The 22,762-nt window shown below is 36.5% G+C and overlaps 1 protein-coding gene across 2 annotated transcripts; it reads right to left on the bottom strand.

The window, feature by feature from the left end:
* Positions 1-191: 191 nt before the first annotated feature.
* On the bottom strand, positions 192-22,426 carry LOC124301648 (maltase A2-like). 2 transcript variants are annotated; one of them, XM_046756985.1, is made up of 8 exons: positions 22,013-22,426; positions 16,082-16,173; positions 14,081-14,297; positions 9,116-9,255; positions 7,669-7,862; positions 5,428-6,454; positions 3,905-4,167; positions 192-3,687 (listed from the first exon to the last, which is right to left on the bottom strand). In XM_046756985.1, the coding sequence occupies exons 2-8, from the start codon at positions 16,169-16,171 to the stop codon at positions 3,462-3,464; spliced, it is 2,157 nt and encodes a 718-aa protein (XP_046612941.1). In that variant the 5' UTR covers positions 16,172-16,173; positions 22,013-22,426; the 3' UTR covers positions 192-3,461. The 2 variants fall into 2 exon arrangements, with proteins under 2 accessions (XP_046612941.1, XP_046612940.1); XM_046756984.1 differs by lacking the exon at positions 22,013-22,426 and adding an exon at positions 18,500-18,702.
* Positions 22,427-22,762: the final 336 nt, after the last annotated feature.

The following is a 22,762-nucleotide window of genomic DNA, read 5'->3' as shown; positions in this document are numbered from 1 at the left end:
CTGACTTCTATGGGGCCAGGATGCGTTTCAGGCCCATAATATATTCACAAATGAATTAAAAATTTAATTTTTGTTATTCAAATAATTCGAAAGCTGCATTATTGATAAAAATACAAAATTGAATCATTTCTAAGTTAAGAAAAGCCCGGTCGATTGAAAACAAAATTATCCAAATCGATTAATTCGTCCTCTAGATTTCGTAGCACAAAAAATTCATTTGATTACAAAAACTTGTCTTATTCTTTTTTTTTTTGCGAAAAAAGCGGGTTATTAAAAGTTGAAAATGGTTAGGGGCTCAGAAACCCCTAGTTTCAAATTTTTAACAATCGAGGGTCGAGTAAACAAGTAGCCGGCCTTGTTGCATCATTTCTTCGTTTTTCACGCACCAGACCGAACGTAGCCTGCCTTAATCGTCTCACATCTAGCAAAAAAAAGGAGTTTCCTCGGAATAGGCCTCGTTAAGTTGTACACGCGAGCGCGCGTGACGCACGCGTGCCATCCTCACATAGCTGTACTGTGACCAATACTCTCGCGCCCTACCCGGGGATCAGCCGAAGCTTCCTTTCACCTTGTCGGGTAGACGACGGAGGCTAGCAACTTAACGTTACGACACTTTCTGTCAAGAATCCGAGGACCTTCCTCAGAGCTGTGTGTGAGTCACTAACGGACCCGCTTGTGGCTCCGCGGTGAGGCTTGAGGGAACTCCGCTTCAAGCGAAGGTGCTCGTGTGTATATATACTTAGAAGCGGCGAATGATAGCGCTTGCGAGAAAGCTGGCAAGCATCGAATATCGCATTTATCAGAATGTATCGATTGGATTTATTTAATTTTTTTTACAATTCACAGTTGAGCAAATTGTTTCAATGTCTTACTATCGCAAATTGTTATTCCGTATCCCCTCGTGTTTTTAATTCGTTACAGCAATTGTTGTTATAATTTATTATTTTTTTTACCTAACAAAAAATTTATATAACAAAATAAATACTTTGTCTTTACACGAACATCATATTCGTTTTCGAGTTCGTAGCTCACCCTCGAAATCAAATATAATTGAACATACGAGCATATAATTGCTATAAACGTTTCATTGGCATATTGTGTGTGTTCTTTGCTTTTTGTCACCATAATTTTATCTACAGTTCTATTAATACATGTAACAAATATGCCTGTATTCTGAGCAGGTACTAGTGGCATAATATTGGAGATTTCTCATGTCCACAAAAATACTTTAAAAAGTGTTTCAATAAGTATTTCATCAAAATAGAATAAGTCATAGATCTCCTTCGGTACAATTATTGTAAATAATATATATTTATTGTACCAAACAATCAATTCGCATTTGTAGTATAAAACAAGTATGAAATTAGATTTGTTCGTCATTGTTTGTCTCCCTCTCTTTTGTATAGGTATGTGCGAAAGGTGTACATACATTGGAGTCAAAAGGACAGATCTATGTGTCACATTTACGTAGAGGTGGTTTTCAACATGCCTCTGTCAAATTCCGAAAATTTATATCATATAAAATTGTTAACAATCTAAATGTATTGTCGGGTTCAACTTGGATGATGATATACGAGAGTAAAAAGTGAAGAATGAAAATACAAAAGTTATTTGTAATGTATGAAAAGTCAATGCGCAAATGAAATTCTCTCGAAGAAGCTCTCCAGTTCATTTATATTTTGTTCAAATTCTTTCACACGTAGATATAGAATATGATTTTTTTCAACAGAAAAATAACCCAAAGTGTTTTCACGGGTTTTAAATATGCCAAGTCGGCATCTCAATTTGATAGGCAAATCTGAACTAGTTTGCATTTTCTGCACGTTTCAACTTTGAATCACTGCATATGTTTCAGATTGAGTTCAACAAATTAATATAGTTTAGGATGTCCCATTCTCTTGGCAAGAAGCACTAAACTATATCTCTTAAGTTTGGTACCAAAAAATGGTAAAAATTGAACAAAGCAAAGTGCAATCCGACAATGGTAGGAACCCTGATTGATTCGGTTCCACTGCGTTATAATATTGTTTTTTCAGTTGATCTTAAAATTAGTGATATTAGAGTGATATTCCAGGTAATCACTCAAATACCATTCAATTCTTCGGTGCAGTCGTGAAATTTTTCCACTGCGGTTTCATCAAAATTACACCCAGGAAATCTGGTATCACCAAAATATCACCATTCATAATTTTTTTTTTTTTTTTTAATAAAATATTTTCGCATTATTTAATTTCAGTAGATTTCAAGTGTGATTTCAGTTATAAGTATGAATTTAGAATTCAATTCAAATTTCAATCGTCAGTGTTATTCTAGCGGTGGAGTCGAAAATTTTTATTTCTGTGATTTTTGGATGGTAGTTTTCGGGGTATGTTTTTAATGCAATTACAGTGGAAAATACAGTGTAAAAATTTCTTAACTACACCGTAAAATCCAAGTGTAATCAAAGTGGAATCTAAGTGCAACTTCAGTTCCATTTCAGTGGGACGGGATCCGCCAGGGAAGGTTTTTTAGTATTTTTGTCTCACCGAGTTTCATGAGTTGTAGAAAATTGGAATTTCTTATTTGTTGAATAATCTCTGATAAAATTGAACATTCAGTCGAGCTGACTGACGTGCGTTATCCATATTTTATTCATAATTGAAAACAATTGGTGACCATTGTAATAAAAAAATCACGCAAGCTGGCCGATATTGTTGCCCATAATCGGATTCCAATTATGATAATTTTCAAAACAAATTGAGAGTAATCACTCAATTTGGTTTTGCAAAATTCGCAGTTACCCTGACCCTGAAATTACGCATCTTCCCAAACATATCGCATCTCGCAACACCTTTTCCGTACTTGTAAAAACCTTGGAAAATATTTCATTTATAAGAAATAGAAAATTGTAACTACCGATAAACATAAAGATTAAAACTTACGAATACATATTCATAATTATTCTGAATATCATCGTTATCATCTTTATGAAATAATCCATAATTATAATAATTAAGAATTGCAGTAAGAATTGAAAAAAACATTTGAGTGAGCACAGAGAGTGAGAAAAATTATTAACAGCTAGTTTAAATAACCAGAAATAGTTCAAAAATTTGTAGACCGGATTAAACACCATATTTCACGGGATTTCCAGGATAAATTGCAAGTATTTGAAATTCCCTGAAGTCTTCCTCACTTTTTCATATCAAAAGAAATTCCTTGATATGCCCCAGTTTTCCAGAGGAGTGGCCACCCTCAAATAACACAGGTATACAATCTTCCTCATGGAATGTGGAAATTGCCGAAGTAAAACGATCCGGGTTTATCGAGAGGTATAAAACGAATACATCGAAACCAGGAGATCTCTGCTCGCCAGCGAGCAACAGTAAAATTCGCAAGACTTTTCGAAATCTGCGCTTCAATCAACGGTAAAATTTACTGTTAAAAGATAAGGTTATAGGAAGGATTTCCCGATCGTTATCTCACTTGTCCAGCTTGATGACAAAGGCTTCACCGGGGAGAATATTGAGCTCTTTGAAGTAGACAGTGTGGTTGATTTGGTTTACGCCACCGACAACGACGTGCCCGCCATAGTAAAGAGAAGACAAATCTTTGGTACGATTTTTTGACCCGAAGTTAGCCACCATTACGTACGAGTTACGCCGAGGATACCAACGCTCGATAACCAGCAGATCATCCGCCGTGTACCTGAAACAATAATGTTTTATATCAATTTTCAGCCTTCAGCTTTGAGTTTCTGAAAATTTTCTAATTCCTGAAAAATGGTGCGCCAAACACGCGATCCTCGAAAATCACTCTGCTATACAGGGTGTCCCTTAACTCATCAAAAATGCGGACAGTCAAGTACAACGAGTGTAATTTCTCCATCGTGGATGTCGTTTATGACGTATGATTGTATTCTCACCTAATTCCGCAATTCCCGTTAATTTGGTGATCCTTGTATACCGCATTGATGTAAATCGTCGGTACCTGCGAACGAAGTCTTGCCATAGCGCGAATTGCCCCAACGAGTGTAGTTTTTACGGGTTTTGGGGGTTTGGGAAGCCATGGAATGATATCGGAACAGAATTTGTCCCCGTCCGTAACCTCCTCCCAATCCATTGGCGAAAGATTATGAACATGCTTGATGTCCTGATGATCTTCGCTATCGCAATTCAGCATTCCAATCTACGTTTAAGATATTTTTACTCAGTTTAGTGAAAATATTTACTAAAACTCTGGATAAAATTGTTTTCAGACACATTCAGAAATTTCTATTACTATCTTTGCGATTTAAATTTTTGACAATACTCAGTTTCTCCGATAAAATCTTTAGCAAATTCTGTAACTTCTAGAAACTTCGTGGAAATATCTCATTGCCAGTTTTGGTGTGCAGACAATCAATATGTCTTGATGTTTCTGGAAAATTCTTGAAAAATATTGCATTTTTATACGCATAATGCATTTATGAAAAATTTATTTGAACTGTTATGGAAAATTTCTTTCAGCAATCTATTCCACATTTTCATAACGCAAAACTCCTTTAATTCTAATTTATGTTACTGTTTGAAACTTTAAGGAAAGATGAGATTTCTCTGGAAATTGGTTCGATTTTCAATTCCAACTCAACTGTAGAGGGGAAAAATAGACAGAAACTCGATTTTGTAGGAAATTTTTCTGATTTTCAATAAAACGGAAGATCGGAAAGAATCTGAATTGATCCCAGAAATTCATTCGATTTTCATTTCAAACTACGCTAATTAGTCATAAGCAATCAGAAACTTGAAGATTCGTTTATTTCAGATTTTCAATAGAAAATTAAGTCGTTGACGAAAATAAGGTCTTTCCATAAATACTCTCTTATTTCTTGAAGTACCTTGGATTTAATCGGAATAGTTCGAACACTACCAGAAATGATATAGATTTTTTTTCAGAACTGGCCAAAACATACGTATACGATTTCTGAGAAATGTCTTGACAAAGTGATGAGAAATTTTTAAGAATTTTTTCGTCAGGTCAAAATTCAATACTTCGCATTAATTTTATTAGAACATAGTCGCACGATGAATATTTTTCCAAATTATTATATACGTTATTAGCCCCGAAGACCTTTTCAAAAATGAAAACATATAAATTACTGTTTAGAAAAAAGGATTTCAGTGAATTTGCATAAAGTAGCGTCCCAAACAAAACGAGTCATCGTAGAGTGAAATCGAACGAATTGGATGTATTTTTAACCATTTTGAAGCGGTGTGAAATGAAACATCGGTATTTAACATAGGCTTTCGTTTATACTTCCAGCCTCGTCTATTTTGGTATTTTTCAAGACATCTCCGCAGTTTACGAATATAATAATTTGCCAAATACTCAACGTACGACCATCTCGTAATAAAATCAGTAAAATGTATCAATTTCCGGGTAAGCGACCTCCCTAATACAACATCTCACCTCATCTCCGTAAAATATACTCGGAGTTCCGGGTAGCATCATGCCCAGAAGAGACGCGGCTATGCTTGCATTGTTCGTACTGAGAGTGCTGTTGAGAATGGACGCAATTCGTCCCGTGTCAACACCCCCAACGCTCCAATGAACCCAAGGATATCCCGGTTTCCGGAACAACGCGCCGTTCAAAACGGCGTCAACTTGACTCTTGAGCCCAGTTGTCCCGTTCTCGAAGTTCAAGGTGACGTCAACGAGGTCGAACCTCTCCAGAATCACGTTCTCCGAGGGTCCGGACGGCGCGATGTCCAGTACCTCGATGCTGCAGATGAGGATCCTGTTTGGTCCCACCAGCGACTTCCAATGCCTGACCAACTCGACGAAGCTCGTTTCTTTGACGAAGTGCTCGAGTCCCTTGAGATAGAAACCGTCGACGCCTTTTTCGAGCCAAAACTTGATAGCCTCGGTCACCGGGTGATCCTTCTCCTGCTCTTCGGAAGCCGATGCAACTTCCGTTACGAGCTCGGGATCCAGCGGCGGTGGTACCGAGGTGAGGATGTTCCTGATGGACTCAAGGGAGGTTGGTTCGGGTACCGGGAAAACTGTGGGAAGCACCGAAGCACTATCGTCTCTTCTTTCTCTCACAGCTTTGTCCTTTTTACTTGATTTACCCATGTGGGAGTTCCCGTCATTGAAATTTGACGTTATGTAGGGGTGCAGAGGGAGGTCCAGAACCAGCGACATGTTCCTTCGATGTATAGCCAGCAGCAGATTGTCGAAATCCTCGTGCTTTCCTAGGTGCTTGTCGATGTCGAGAAGCGTCGTCACGTTCCCGTAATACTCGGGATATCCCGGCGCCGGGAATATGGAATTCAATCTAATGACTCGCACACCGAGATCCGTCAAGTAGTCCAGCCGGTTTGTGATTCCCTTCAGATCTCCGATCCCGTCACCAATTTTCGAAGACTCTTGATACGAAGCCGGGAATATTTCGTAGAAGACACTTCCCTGCCACCATTCGACTGGTGGATCGCATCTGCGTGATAAAAGTTATCGTTTGTTAACATCGGCCGTATTATATAATATGCAACTTACAGTTCTATTTATGGGGGTGATTTTAAGGAGGTTTCACACCTTCGGTGAAGATGAGGGGCGAAAGTTTTAATCCACTTTTCGCGAACTTAAGCGAGTTTTTTTGCGAGTAAATCCAATTTAAAACTCACGTCGCCGAAATTGAAGAAGCTCCATCCTGCCCCATAAGAATATACGCAGCCTTTGAAAGTTTCATGACTTAGACATAAGTTTTTCAAATTTTTTGAAGTTTTTGTTTTTCAATATTTTTCGACTGAAAAATGTTGACTACTTGGTTGGAGACATCTACTCGTGTGATTAGATCGACTGTTTATCTTTTTAACTGACCAAATTATAGGTGCAAACGTATTTTCCGGTTATGAACTTTCTTAAGCATTCTAACATTAGTGCAATTGATCTTTTCAACGTTTTACGATACATCCGCCGGTTTATAATCAACTGATTTTGTGATCTTTTTATCCCGATTCCAAGCGGTATTCTGGATCGCTTTTACACAAGTGACTCGAGTCTATTTAATTTCCTTGAATAATTAAATTCTTCAGGCAAACTTAGGGAGGCAAAAAATATCCAACTTTTTATAAAAAAAAAAAAAAGACATTAATTCATTCATAATTGTACGGACTGCAAAATATTCAAAATTCTTGCAACTGAGGTGAACATTTCGAAAACTAAAACATAGCACTTTTCGCTTATCGATGAACATTTTTCTTAATTGCATATCGTGGGTTTGTTTGCTCCTTTATGCAGGCAATAGTTATTTCCGATTTCTGAATCTATAGGGTTTGACTTACAAATCACATTCAAAGACTCGAGGCAAGACTCGTGGAGATTTCGAGGGGTAAAAGCCTTTTATCGGTTTCTTTCTATTACTCTAATTAACTTACATGTTACATAATTTGCGACAGAATTCAGCTAATTGTCAGTTAATATATATCCAATTCTCTATCTCGTGTCAAATTTGTTATATGTAGATAAAAATAAACAGCGAATGACTTCTTATCGCTATGAAACGTCATTAAAACAATCATCTTGTCACCGGGAACAACGAAAAACTGTCCAACACCGCAAGGAATCAACATTAATCACAATATTAGTCGTTTACAGACCATCGACAGAGGAAAAGAGAACAACGGGTGCAATTTCACACGGATTACTTACCTCTTGGGCATTGTGGTAATTATGCCAATGACCAGCGCCACACAACCGACAAGAAATGACATGAAAGACCAAAAGCACGCCTTGCGAATAAGCGGCCAGTTCCATGCCATGAAACGGTAGTCCTTCGGAGTTTTTTGGACAGCTAGCTGAATACCCACCAAAGGGGGTTTTCCGCCGTTCTCCTGGTTGTAAAACTGAAGACACAGGTTGTCAGTATAGATAAGTCAGTGTCAGAATTAAAGGAACGGCGAGTGAATCAGACGCCGTGTATTCCACTTACTTACGATTAATCTTATACTAGACTTTCCGGTAACAGCTAGAAAACTAATTTTCATTTTCTACCTAGAACTATATATTTTCGATTTTAGTAAAAAAACGAAAACAGTTGAGGGATTGAGCGGTAACCGGAACTAAAAATTTCTCTCATTGTATGAAATATCAAAGAATTGAAATGTTCAAGTATACTAAAAACATCGTTTCACAACAATACAGAAGAATGAAAAAAGAAACGTTGCACTGCAGAGGTGCGTGGGTAGTTTACAAATTCTTTGAAGAATATGTCACGTCTCTAGATATGAACGCTATGCGTCTTCCCTATGACGTATGACATATTTATTTTTACACGTACACAAGTGTAATATATATAATAGTAAAGTCGAATATTCGCTATGAAAGTAAACGGATGATTGACGGGCGTCAAGTAGAATGGAATATATTTTAAAACACTGTTTAAACCAGCTGTTGAGAATTTACAGAAAACGACACGGAATGGAAAAGAATTTTTGAATGAATTCACGTGGAAGAACGTTTTGACACGCAAACGGCGTTGAATCAACTCTTTTCTAGCTCTTTGCTGTTTTACTGTTTATAAAACGAAGGATGGAAAAAAAGAAGACGTTTGGCGATGGCACAGCTAAGAGAAATGTAAATAAGTGGTTAATTTGGCTGACCTTAATGTTCCAGCTTAAGAACTTTTCATATATTCCATATAACACCTGAATTCGTCCAGAGCGCAGAAAGCATAAATAAATAACTGTTCATTTTTCTTTCGTAAAATTTATTATTGAAATCACTTTAAAACTACTAATTCAAATAATTCGATAATTACTATTGGACCGACCTACCCCAAATATAATACGATATAAATTAAGCAAAGCTGCTGCAAATGGGACCAAAATCTTGAATATACGTTCATTTATTTCAGACATATGGTCCGCCAAAAAGGAGAAGAGAAAAAAAAAACCTCGATGAGGTATCAGATAAGAAATGAGGAATAATCGGTAGGTTGTTCAGTCAAATAAAATTTGTCTTCGTGAAGGTGTAGAAAAAGTAAAAATTGAATTCAACAAAAAACAAAAAAAAAATCAAAAAGTCGAAGAACTAACGAAGAGTTGGGGAATTGGTGGACACAATAAACGTTTTTGGCGTAATTCCAAGATCTACTCACAAGAGCCTGTGCATCTGGAGCAAGGTGTTGGTACGCTGTGTTAAGCTGCGTGAGGAGCTGGGTACAAACGGGTTCGTTATCTCCGCTACTGCTGGCACTACTACTGCTAGACTCTACCATTGGATCTCTAGAGCTGGGTTCTGCGAAAACAAAAAAAAAACCTTGATATTACCTAACATATTTCAATCCTTTGAACCGCTTCCCCGGACCTGCATTTGATCCATCAGTTTCGAAATTCAAAGTAAGAAGCTCCAAATCCTAACAAGGATTTTACATTTTTAAGCAACCTTACCTTAACATTTTATCTAACGTTCTGAACTTCAAAATGTTTATATCAAATTGGTAATCGATTGCCGGAGAAGCCTGCGGAAATAAATTTATATGTATATATATATTAGGGTCTGCCAAATAAAAAAAATTGATTTTTGTTTCAAAGTTTCCCATGTAAAAATTGAGTGCCTTAATGTATGATTTCTGGTCGACTAAGACAATTGTTAATATTTTTTGTCACAGCCCCCCCTTCGACGACGCTTCTTATGACACGTGGAAGCACTCATTTTTTATATAGGAAACGATGAAAGAAAGAAAAATGTTTTGAGCGTACGCTAATATACATATACATATATACTACATATATCCGACAACTTCTTCCATTTTTTCATTCGTCATCACGGTGACTTAAAAATCCCCCTAAAATCGACTATTGTGCAAAACTTGTTATAGAAAGAAAAATTGTCCTCTTTTCAGTTTGCGAACTTTACCTATGGGGCATTCCATTTGTGATCGACCCGACCAAAACCCTGTATTTCAGTTGCTGAAGTTAAAAATATATGTTTATCACTCGATTGAAACGAATATTTAATTGAAGAAAATGAATCCTTTGTTTCAAGCAGTGATATTGATAAGTTCGAGTTACCGAATGGTCTCATATCATCACCCGTAACCGCGAATTGTATTTCGTGCGACTGAAATTCTTTTTCAGTGTGATTGATTTGTGCGAACAGTATTCTTTTTCATCGTCAACATAGATGTTCGTCGTTCTTCTGCTAGTATTTGTGAATTTCGATATAAATGAAAGATTCTTAAATTTTGGGTGTGACTAGAAGAATTACAAAGATTTAACTATAAAAAAAAAAAAAAAAAAAGGATAACCTATGGATGATGTAAGTTAATAATATTGAGAATAAAAAGAATTTCGGTTAGGCGAAATATATTTCAAGGCTAAGCGAACGATGAGAACTTCTTAAAATAAAAGATATATTTTCTACTATGAAAAGTTTGTAAAAATCAACTATAATATATTTGTATACCTGTAGCAGCTGAAATGATTGGTTCGCTGTAACCAAAAATATATTCGATTGTACAGGAATTTTTTCGGGGTAAGAGGATTAGATCCACTGTAATGGATATCACTGATGAAGAAAACGTGCATCGAATGTTTCACCACCATAGTAAAATGGATACGAATGTGCGGAAAAATCATATCCAACAATACTACAATATAACTGCGAATAAATTATTTTCCTTCAATAGCGGAACTGCGTTAGACCATTCAAAAATTAGAAGAAAAATTTCATTGCTGGTTTCTAATTTACGAATTTTCAAACCTGTCTCAAAAATCACCCGATTAATTGCCGCAAAACGAAAATGAATGTATTTGGCTTTCGACTTTCAACTCTTATGTAGATTTCACAATTGAAGTATATTCTTACATTTCACTAATTCGAAAGTTACGATAAAAAAATAGGTCCGTATTCGTGAATATTATAGCGTTCTATTTCAAGATGGATTTTTTTTTTTTTTTTTAGAATTTGATTCCGAACAAAACTCACACTTGCTTGCAAACTAAATTCCGTCCCATAATAAAATTTGTGTACCTTGCTTTAGATATATATCCGAAATCATATTTTTTCGATGGAAATTTTCATAAATAAATAAATATGAAAAAATATTTTCAATCGTTCGTCAACTTTCAGAGTCTGCCATATTGTTTTACATGTTGACTCTATAACTCAATTAAAATTGAAACATTTTCTATATTACATGATCCATATTTTCCACTTATACTGGATTTAAATTTGATCTATTTCCAATATACTTTGTCGGTCTGAACAACTACAGTCTGAACGTCTTTGAATAAAAATATACAAAAAAAAAAAACAATCACACACACTCTCATCAACTAACTAAAGGATTTTGGCCAGATCGATTGCACGCGGAACGCCCTATAGATATTTTCTTCTTTTCAAATCTAACTGTGCCAGCATGTTAGAACTGTAAAAGAAAACCAATAATTAAATACCTTTTCAGCAGTTAATTTTAATTTATTCAACTGATGCCCCTTTGTATGTCATTTCGCTGCTGAGGTTTTGAAAAGTGGGATTTAATTTCAATTACACGAGTGTCAGCACTGTGATACAGCGTGGCCATGAATTTACGAGCACGCAACGAATCAACGACAATTGTCTGTCCAAGAAGATGGCATGCGACACGCCATCAATGTAATAGGTTGTAAATTTTAGCTCATAGGTGCCGGGTGTCAAGTGATCATTGTTGCTCTTACTTATTTACGCTTCACCCTGAACCGTTCTTACAATCGGATACAATTTTCGAATCTGAATATTTCTATGAAACAAAAAGTTTGTCTATATATATATATATATATATTTGTATTACACGAAGTTCATTCAAAGAACTAGAAACAAATGATTTTCACGTAAACGAATAAATTCGAAACAATTTTTATGGCGGAGTCAGAGAAAAATGCAAATTCACAGCAATTTATAAAAAGTTTTCTGAGAAAAAAAAAAAAAAAAAAAAAAACAACGGAAAAGTAAAATGTATAAATTTTAGAAAAAAGATTTTCTTTTTCCGATCCAGTGAAGTATTGATTCGAGTAAACCTTTTGATGTGTTACCGAAATTGAGTCAACCAAATATCATTTTATTTGAAGTTTATGTATCGTTTCTCCAAATTGCATGTTTGTTGACAGAAACAATTAGGCAGTTCAAATAAAATGAGTACATGAATCTAGCCAATAAAAAATTTACATCGATCAAATGCCATACTTTGTTGATGTAACTGGAGCTTGTTAATTAAGCGTAACTGTTTGAATCAGTTGCGCTAATTTGTTTACGAGGTAAAAGAAACACCACATGTTTTGAAACGAGTAGAGAATATATTCGTCGTCAACGTCAGTATACTAGTACTATAAATGGTCACTAGGCGGCGAACTTTCTCGCTACGGAAGTAGCATCGGAGATAATTATAAAACCGGGTAGTCGTCTAGAAAGTCAGACTCCGATAACGTGAGATAAATTTTTTATAATAGTCGAGGAAATAAAGCACTAAAAACGGCCCAACTGTCGATTTTTTGAGCAGTAAGACGGATTTTAATGCGGTTTTTTGCATTCGCTTCGTAAGAGCGCCTACAAACTTTGCGAACTAAATTGATTAATTAATTTTTTGAAAATGCATTATGGCATTAATAATATGCATTTTGCAAGTGCACTTCCAAGAGACACTAAATAAAAAATTTGCTACTCGGGGGTTTTTGGGGTCGCTGAACACGAATATCGCCACGGCAACCGTCTCCGAGGTACCTGGTGCCCAGGGTGAACGTTTCAACGTCTTTTTCTGGAATTATCTTGAGTATCATCATTTTTACCTCAATTAAAGTATATTGTTCTTAATTCAATCACAAATTCGATCACAATTTTCGCCAAAACTCTAGGAGAAGACGTTGATACTGTCCACCCTGGGCACCAGGTACCTCGGAGACGGTTGCCGTGGCGATATTCGTGTTCAGCGACCCCAAAAACCCCCGAGTAGCAAATTTTTTATTTAGTGTCTCTTGGAAGTGCACTTGCAAAATGCATATTATTAATGCCATAATGCATTTTCAAAAAATTAATTAATCAATTTAGTTCACAAAGTTTGTAGGCGCTCTTACGAAGCGAATGCAAAAAACCGCATTAAAATCCGTCTTACTGCTCAAAAAATCGACAGTCCATTGCTTTATTTCCTCGACTATAAGATCTGTTACAAACGAAGAAAGTATAACATCAAGTTTCGAATTATTGAAATTTATACTGACTACAAATCAACAAAAGCTATTGACACATGTTCAATTTATACTTTTACACATACAACGACAAGTTTTTTGGGTTTTACCCATTAAATATTGAACATGTCCCGAAAAATTTCGATTTAACAGTATTATATATGTTATGATATGATTCCAAAAATACGGTTTGTGCGCTTGATCAAATTTTTAGTTATACCAATCGCACATATTCTCGTTACAAAATATATACTACTGCATGGAACTCGCGACGTGTTATCTTGAACAGATTGACAGTCAGCATGATCATTCAATGGCTTGATTCAGTTCTATATTATTTCGTCCGACAGAAATAATTTGTTGAATTAATTAAGTATTGTGTCCGCTACATTTGACTACAGCGTTTAATTGAATCAAACGAATATCACTTGACTCGAATAATCCTTTCCCTCCGTCTGCAGGGATAATTGTAAAATTTTTGTTTCTGACACACCATTGGTGTCGTTTTTAATTTGCAAGGATCACGTATTATCGACGTCTCACAGAACCTTGTCGAAAAAGAACTTGTGAGAATTGAATTGTTACTTTGATAAAAATGTACAATCGTGTTTGGGGATTTGGATTTTGAACTGAATAAAAAAGAGTTTAACGATAAAAAAGCAGCCAATGAACAGTCGATAGTTAATTCACAGGTTTTGTTACTTCGCGTACAGTTATTTTATCACCGCCTGTTACCGTTCTGGGGTTAATACGGCACGAGTCAAGCCTAAGAAAAGATTCTATTATCTTTTAATTATTTTTCTTTGGAGCCACTTTGTCGTGCCTATGACAGCAAGATGTCATTTTTATAAATCTGGTGTTCCACAATCGGTTCTAATATTACGAAAATGAATGGGACTCACCGTCGTTCAGAGGTTTACTGGAACTGTTGAGCGTGACTAGGTTTATATATCCGTTCAGACCGTTTTCGGAATTGAAATTACCCAAAGTCTGTCCAGAAGTCATGTCTAGCGGGTTTCCCTCAAGAGGGCTGAAAATTGCCGTGTTTTCCAATGGACTGAACATTTGACCTGGTGGAGGACTCGGCGTCAGAAGTGGACAATCCGACGTCTCTTCGTCCTGTCAAGCACAGTGTTCACAGTTCAAAATCAGGTGACGAAAACGACACATTCAATAAGATCAACGTCTCCGATGAATTGTACAAAGTCATCGTATAGTTTCAGACTCTTATAATTAATGAACGGTTATAAAGGGTTATTTTATTAGGAAATTGTTCGTTTACCACCATAAAACATGTATTTTAAACATTATAAGAACGTAAATATACTGGAATTTGGATCGAGGTAACTATCGGACCACAAAATATTCACATCATGGAAACCTTACTTACTGCATGTGTGTTGCCCAAGTTTTTTACTTGTTTACCTGTGAGTGCCCCGTATTGCCAACATCGTTTCGGTGAAAATAAATTTCTGCTTGAAATCACGTATTTTCCAAACACATTTTGAGATAACGTCTAAAAAATTATTGTGATGAATTTTTTTTTTTTTTTTTTTAAACTTGTTTTTTTGGATCAATTTGAAGGAATTTTTCATGCACATGTGTTCCTTGAACAGTCGACGTTAAACTGCAAAACTATTTCAGCCAACGTATTTATAAATCTGTAGTAGGGTATAAATTTAGGTATAAATTAGGGTAAATTTTGGTCTTGACAAAAAAATGAAGTGATTTCTTGTTTTCTTGTATTAAGGGGGAATATCAGTGTGACAGGCTGAGGTAATGAGGTATTTTTTGGGAATTTTTTTTTGGGAAAACGGCTCGATCGAATTATTTGGGATTTTGTGTATTTATTATTGAAGCACTGAAGTGTACAAGGAATTTTTTTCTTTATTTTTAGTACATTTTATAAAGCAGAGGAGAGGTCGCAAAATGGCATCTCAAAAAAAAACTTTCCGACGGTTGACTACGTAAATGCCACAGCAAGCATCTGAACTTAAAAATTCAAAAAGATTATGAAATTATAATAGTATACATATCGCAGCATCGTAGGGAATTTGAAAATTTTGATTGGAAAAAAAAATCGAATTTTACACAAAAAATTTGCAGTAAATTATGAATAAAAAAAAAAAGTAAACAATTTAAAAAAAAAACTCTACGATGCGATGATAGCGATAAGTCTTCTGAAGAGAATCCTTTTCGAATGAAGTCGATTGGACAAAATTTGACAGAGTTATGCTGTCAACCAGGTCAAAAAACATGGTTTCGAGAAAAACGCGTTCAAATTTTCGAGAGGATAAAATCGAACGATGTAACTTAAATGTTGATATAAAAGAAGCGTCGACGCTTGGTGCCAATTTTGAATACTTCCAAGCCGAATATTGTTTTAAAAATTTGTAGGCATATTCTTAAAGGTCAAAACTATCTATTTAAGCAAAAACAAAAACAAATTTTTTTTTCCGCACTGATATCCCCCCTTAAGTAAATTCCAAAATTTAACACCGTTTGCTCAAGCTCAAAATATTAATCAAAAATGTTCTCCTTAAAACCATTATAATTATTTATTTATTTATTTTTTTTTTTTTTTTTGTCAATACCGAAGTTTTCCACACTAGTCCGTGTCGAAATTCGAAAATTGTGGTATTTCGATACACTCTAATCTGCAGTGAGCATTTGTCACGAAAGAAAGGAAAGCAATTTTATCGATTAACCGCTGATTGGGCAAACAAGGACGGCATCTCTTCTGCGAACGTTCGATTAACGACGTCTGATTGAATTGGGGCCAACGTTCGAGCAGACGCCACGATAATATTCATGGGAAGCACCGCGCTCACCGTTATTGGTGCTGAAAGTAATGCTATGAAAAATCTTAATTATATAAAAGCTAATTGCAAGATTCAACCTACCCGAGGCAAAAGCTCCTGTGAACTGGGCGACGCTAGCAGATCGCTTGGCAGCACCACAGACAGCAGACCCTCCGGTTTCTGGATGTTCATTTCTGCAAAGAAAAACGGCGAGAAATGTATTTTACTTTGTTTTTTCAATGGACGCACTGGCAAGCAGAGTATCAGACCTCTGTACCATGGAGTCTACTAAAGCTTTTACGGTTGTTTCCTTGGCCTAAAATACGCAGCCCGTGATGTGTAGTTTCATCTAATAATTTGCGCTGAAAATAATTGGCCCAAATATATGTATAAATAAATATATCACGTATGGAAAGTAACGACACAATACGTTCGTGATTTTGAATATCGGAAATTTATCGCATCTGAACTTTTTTGGTTAGATTTATTATTACGCGTATCTGTAAATCGTATTATCGGATGTTTCATTGATTTCTTGGATTTTTTGAAATATTATCCTGTAGCATTTTTGGTGTTTACAGAGTTTCAATTTCGAAATAATTCACTTTACACGGAATATTCTTTCAGTCGTTTAACTTTCGGAACTTACAATTAGATCAAGATGCATTGTAATCGTTTGGAATTCCGGGCCTTATTTCGATCATTAATGAAGTTTGATTTTCATAGATTTGAAATTGATGGCTAAGGCTTGTCGAATTTTCATTCGGACAATCCGGTATAGGTAAAAAATTATTTTGATACATCAACCCAAGAAAGAATTAGAGATTATTTTAAAAAAATCAGAATGATCATAAAATTCATCGGTTTGTTTGTATTAGACGGCAGTGTCGAAATACGAAAAAAAAAATGCCTAAATTCATCAAATATGGGATCAGAAATGTTCGTTGACTGAGGTAACTACAATTTCATTCGTTGACAAAAATTGTTGTTTCGATCTTTTTTTTTTTTCTTTCTACTAACAAATGACTCAATTTTTTCAATTCGGAGTAAAGCTTCTCTTCAGCCATGTTTGGTGAATTCAACATATTTTATTTTCACGTGCGTACAGGTGATCTATAATGCACAATACAGTCTTGAACGGGGATAAGTAAAAATCGATTTGAACAATCGCCTCTTCGCGCAAAGTAGTTAGTTATAGGCTAGATTATTATAACGTTCGTACATGCCAATGCAATTGAGTCACGACGCGAGGCTCTGTTGCGTGGGAGACAAAACTCATTGGGTATCCAAACCCAATCGAATTTTGATCAGTGAATCTCCAGACTTGTGTCCCACCGGAAGTCTTCGACAAATCGAGCAATTCTATTCGGATTCCGAAGCCTGTACATAATAGAATTTTCAATTACCTCGTTAACCGCTACGGCGATCATAATTTTCAGTTTATAGTCACGTTTTAATATTATAGCAGTTTTTTTTCGACATTTCTCGTCGTTACGTTCTTCGCATTTTAACTTCATGTCATTAACACGGAAGCAAACAACGAAAACAAAAAAAAAAAAAAAAAAACTACGAAACAAGTGGACGAAAAATTGTGCTCGTATTTCATTCTCAACCACCATCAATACAAGTCTCAAAAATTGATATGTTCATATATGAAAACACGGAATTTTGGCTACGATAGATTAAAAATTCCACTGACAATGAGATATTCAGATAAAATTTTCCAAGGGTATTTAAATAGTTCCAAATATTGTCAAGCGATGTCTGGAGTCTTTATGGTGAACAAAATCAGCGTAAAAAAAATCAGAATCGGATCAAAAACACCTATAACGATAAAATTAGTTATTTTGAATATTCTAAGTACAAAATCTTTTTCGCAAATTGTTAATAAGCTTGTATCAACCGGATTTGCAAAGATTCAAAATCCATCACATACATAATGGACATGTCGTTTCATTCGCTTTCACTATCATCGGGGCAAACCACCTTTGCGGTGATTTTTTACACAGCATTTTCTCTTTTCCTAACTTTTGATTCAAATGACTGCCGTTTTATCGCTTCGTTGCATCAAATTCATGTCGATATCTGAAGCGGAGACAAAATACTGGGTCTCATCACGCGCCGTGTCGTAACTAGTCACGTGTAACGAGTGCGCAAAAGCGCAAGGCAAGGTAACAAGAGTAGCCTCAGGCATATATGAGTACGTTGAAGATGAACATGAGCCACGTAATACCAACATCAACAGGTAGTCGGTTAAAAGTTATGCCCTGCAGTCCTCATTCAACAATCGAGCTTGCGAGCTTAACGTGCGACACGTATCCAAAAACCTTGGTTTAAACTTCGTTGGAGTTTCCATTCGAGAAAACAAATAACATTGTCTTCCTCGATGGCCCAAAACTTTTCCAGGTTAAAAAAAAAAGAGAGGATGACTTGACGTGCGTGATTGACGAGTACGGTCTGAGCACGAAATGGAATCGTCCGAAAAGTTTCCCGGTCATTAATGTCCGCAAATAATCATACCTGTCCACGACAAATCGTCATAATGCACCGCTTGAGGTATTCTTAGTCGACCCGCGAAGAGTGCAGACTCTGTGTTCGAAGAACGATTGACGCATTTAAGCGCCAAGACAGGTGGATGCAAATTCTGCAAGCTAATGACTGTCGGACGGGCATTTGTCACGGGATTAAAAGATCTCTGACTGGTCATCCATGAGCGTAAATACACTAATTTAAGTCCGTTAGGTTGGTATGATTTTTTTGGCAAGCGCGCAAAACGGATGAGCGATTATAATCATGAAGTCGCATGCTCTGTGTGCAGATTGGCCGTTTGAGCACGTGAGGCGAATATTTGGACAGAATAACAGACCGATCCTTTACCACATCTTTACCTGACGTCAGTGCTGCATACGAGATGATAAGTGTTATTATCTGGATAAAGATAAGATCGTTCGTGTGGAAATTTTTAGCTAATTGAGATCAAAGATAGTTTGTCTCGAAATTATTTCTGTAGAGGATAAGATCGTCCTCATTTTCATCCGTATGATCAAAAATATAAGGATAAAAACATTGGGAGATAAAAGTGGACGATTTCTAATATCACTGTGAGAAAAAGGAATCGTTGAGGGAATGAAATATTCGGTTCGATCCGTTGGACACTATAAGTTTTGAGGAAAAACGATACACTGAGAAAAATTTCATTTGTTATAGTAACTAGAGAAATTCAGTGAAACAAGTATCGTTATAAAAACTGTTTGAATATTGTTGGATTTTTTGATAATTGCAACGCAAAATCAGTTTGTGAGGCTTACTCTACTTTTTTAGTTAAACAAGGCTCTAACGTCAATTTATCGTTGCACAAGCATTAAATTTTCATAACAGTCACAAGAAAATATAGTAACAGTGATCGTAGTGAGAAAGAATAGTAACGGATACTAGACTTTCCGGTAACAGCTGGAAAACTAATTTTCATTTTGTACCTAGAACAATATTTTTCACTAGAACAACAGATTCATCTAAATCAAGCTGATAGGTGAACTTAACTTACATTGTCTCCACAAGATAACAGATGACGTGAATTTATCTAAGATACATTATTACAGGTATAATTTTAATTGACAAATTTTTAAACATAAGAAAAGCAAATAATGCTTTTTATTATCCTAGCAAACTCATTTATAAACTGTTCGATTTCCTTGAACCATGCAACTCTACCAATTTTTACAAAAATTGTGCACAAATCGCGAAACGTAACCTCACTTTTCAGCTTTGAAATCAAACACATTTTCATTCCATTCAGCGCCCTGATGTTTATCTACAAAATTGAGAATACTTGCGAAACACTGCACGGTGTGAGTTTTGTTTTTTGATGATACGTACTTTTTAGAAATGTAATTATTTAACATACATTTATCAAGAATAGTCCTCCTATTAGATTCCGAGTTTAAATTAAAACTTCAAAATGTACAAGAACGATTTCAGAAACTATAGCAAGTTTATTTTCCGGCCTATCGTTGATCAAATCCTATTCAGCGGATTTTCATGGGCGAATTCTATCGATTCGACCCACGGCTTGGTCAGCCCCGCATTTCTGGTACTAGATAGTTGTAATTCTTGGATGGAACAGGTGCATCAAACGAGAGGATATTTCGTTTTTTGGCACTGGTACAACCGTGCTTTTCAGCTACTCTACGCTTTTCGTTGTTGCGGCTGTTTTCTCAAGTCCACGGCGAATTATAAAGGCATTGTTATTTTAATCCCACCAGACGGAAACGTGCGCTTGGTATACGGATGCTGCGATGTTGATACAAATAAAATGCCAATGCTGTACCGGTAGGGGCTAAAAAGCCTTTATGATTCAAATAAATACAGTCATCGAATTGCGCGCATAAGGAAACTCTGACTTTGAATTTGAATACGTGTTACAGAACTTTAAAAATCAACATGCTCGGATTTCGAGATATCAGAAGCGACTCGATCTTATTTTTTTTTTTATTATAATGCAAAGCAGCCAAATGTATAACAATCAAAACGGATGTATGAGTAAAATCTAGCTTATTTAATACCTTACTTGTCAAATTAAAATATTTCCTAGTGACGATGAATTGCCGAAGGCCAAAAAAGCGAAAGGACCAAAAGTATGAACAAGATTTTAGATATCGCTTTTTTATTTCAAATTACTTCTAAGTAAGAAAATTTTTTATTCCTTTGACTTCGTTCCTTGGTGGCTTATTTTTTTCAGAAGACCACTCTCTGCCATCCCATTGAAACACTATTTTATCATGTCGGTGTGGTCGAATATTTTATTTGCTAAGATTACACTGATATAAATTTCAGTTTACGAACGACGTTTGTTGAATTTACTATCGAAAAAGGTAATCTGTTTCAGTGAAAACGAATGAAAATCTATATCCGTAATTGCACTTGATTTTAACTTCAGCATTTTTACTTCTTGTACTCGTAGCAAAATTATTCTATCTTTCGAACATATTAATTTGATAAGTACTCAACGTGCGACAATCTCCTAATCAAATCGACAAAAAGCATTGATTCATCGGTCTCGCTGAAAGGGCCTAGAAATCATTACTATTGCTTCCATAACGCCTAGGCACAAATCAGAGTACATAGACTTGTGTCTCTACTGCATCAACAGTTGTCAACGATGTGTATTTTTAACCGCAATACGTACAAACGTAGTCAGCAGCCTGTCAAGGCCGATAATTGAGTACAGAGCAGGCCCGTGCAATATGTTGCATCATGACAAAGTGCAATCGTCGAGAACATTTCTTTAATTACTTCAACGCCTTGACTCTCGCGAAAGAATTCAAAATTTTGCGAAGTTTCATTACCAATTGACCGAAAAGGGATGCTCAAAAATTGTCGGAGATTTTCTAAACTTCACTACATCGAAGCATAATAATTTTTATTTTGACACGGTTAAAGTTCGTAGGAAAAAATCAAAATTTCGCAACTTTCGGATTGCCCGAAATTCATTGAACCCTGATAAAGCAAAACATGTGAACGGGGTGCCCTGATCAATTTCGACGTTGACGAATATGTATCGAAATATCGATGTTCGCGAATTCTACGAATTTACCATTGCGATTTCGCAAAATCCGTGCCATTTCTTCATTTCTGCGTCAAATAAAAAAGTGTTGGACTGTTTTTGTTCAGAATTGGGTACAGAACGGGACTGTTCAGCTCTTTTTCTCGTTCGAGATAAGCGAACTTCGATATTTGGATACATGTACACCGCCTAATATTTTCGAAGTCGTTAAAACATCGCAAGATATCGATTTTTCCCTCAAATTTCGTTACAATCAAGTTAAAAAAAAAAAAGGTTGCAAGCATCCGTATCTTACACCTGAGGCAATCTTTTAAAACAATCTCCGCTTTGAATCGGCGAAGATAATCGACGTACGCATCTATAAAAGAGTTACGAAATTCGCACATGCATCATTGAGGGAAAACAGCGAGGCGAAGGGAGGCTTGCACAAGATCCTTACATCACGCGATGCACAATACACGCACACTTACCGTAATCTAAATTCTCGCCGGTAGCCACGTGAGGATTACGTCAGACGTTATCGCCGGTACGGAATTGATGCTCGATTTTTGGAATCGCGCGACGATCACGCGCTCTGTGCGGAATCCTTCGAGTCTCCGGAAGTCTCGGTTCCGATTCCTGACCCGCAAGCCGACGTTGCTCGCCCTCTTCTTCAACCTTCGGACACGTGATGCGACCGGGTTCTGAGACCCTGCGGCGGACAAGAAGCGCCGGGCTTTCGCCGGCGAGCTTTCGGGGTGTCGGGTGACTTTGACCGGATCGCGGTTACCCCGGCGATCGGAATTTCGGTCGACGTCTCGTCTCGTCTCGTAGATCCTCCTGACGAACGTTCGCGTCAACCTCGTCGCTCGTATAACACCTACGCGGATATATTTAGCTTCGCCTCGAGTCTGACCGAAGCGGAGCGATGCTCGCGCCCCCTGGAAAAAAGCTCCGCAACGCCGGCGGCTTGCGCCGCCGCGTCCGCTTGATCAATACGCGGATTCGTTGAGCGCCTAATTTTGAGCGGCCCGAAGATTGGACTGGATTTGATTTGAGGAATTTTTTCTCGCAGGCGATTTGAACGGAAACACTTGGCAGCAAAAAATTACCTTCAAACGCTTTGCTGCACGTCTGCTTTTGTTTATTATTATTGGTTTTATCGGCTGTCGGGCTAGATCAGATACTAGGAATTCGAAGTTGTTGAGAACTTTTAATGACCGAGTGATGAAAATTTTGTC

Source organism: Neodiprion virginianus, chromosome 3 (genome assembly GCF_021901495.1).
Source record: "Neodiprion virginianus isolate iyNeoVirg1 chromosome 3, iyNeoVirg1.1, whole genome shotgun sequence".
NCBI lineage: Eukaryota > Metazoa > Arthropoda > Insecta > Hymenoptera > Diprionidae > Neodiprion > Neodiprion virginianus.
Note: the sequence above shows the minus strand (reverse complement) of the source record. Positions and strands in the feature narration are given on the sequence as shown.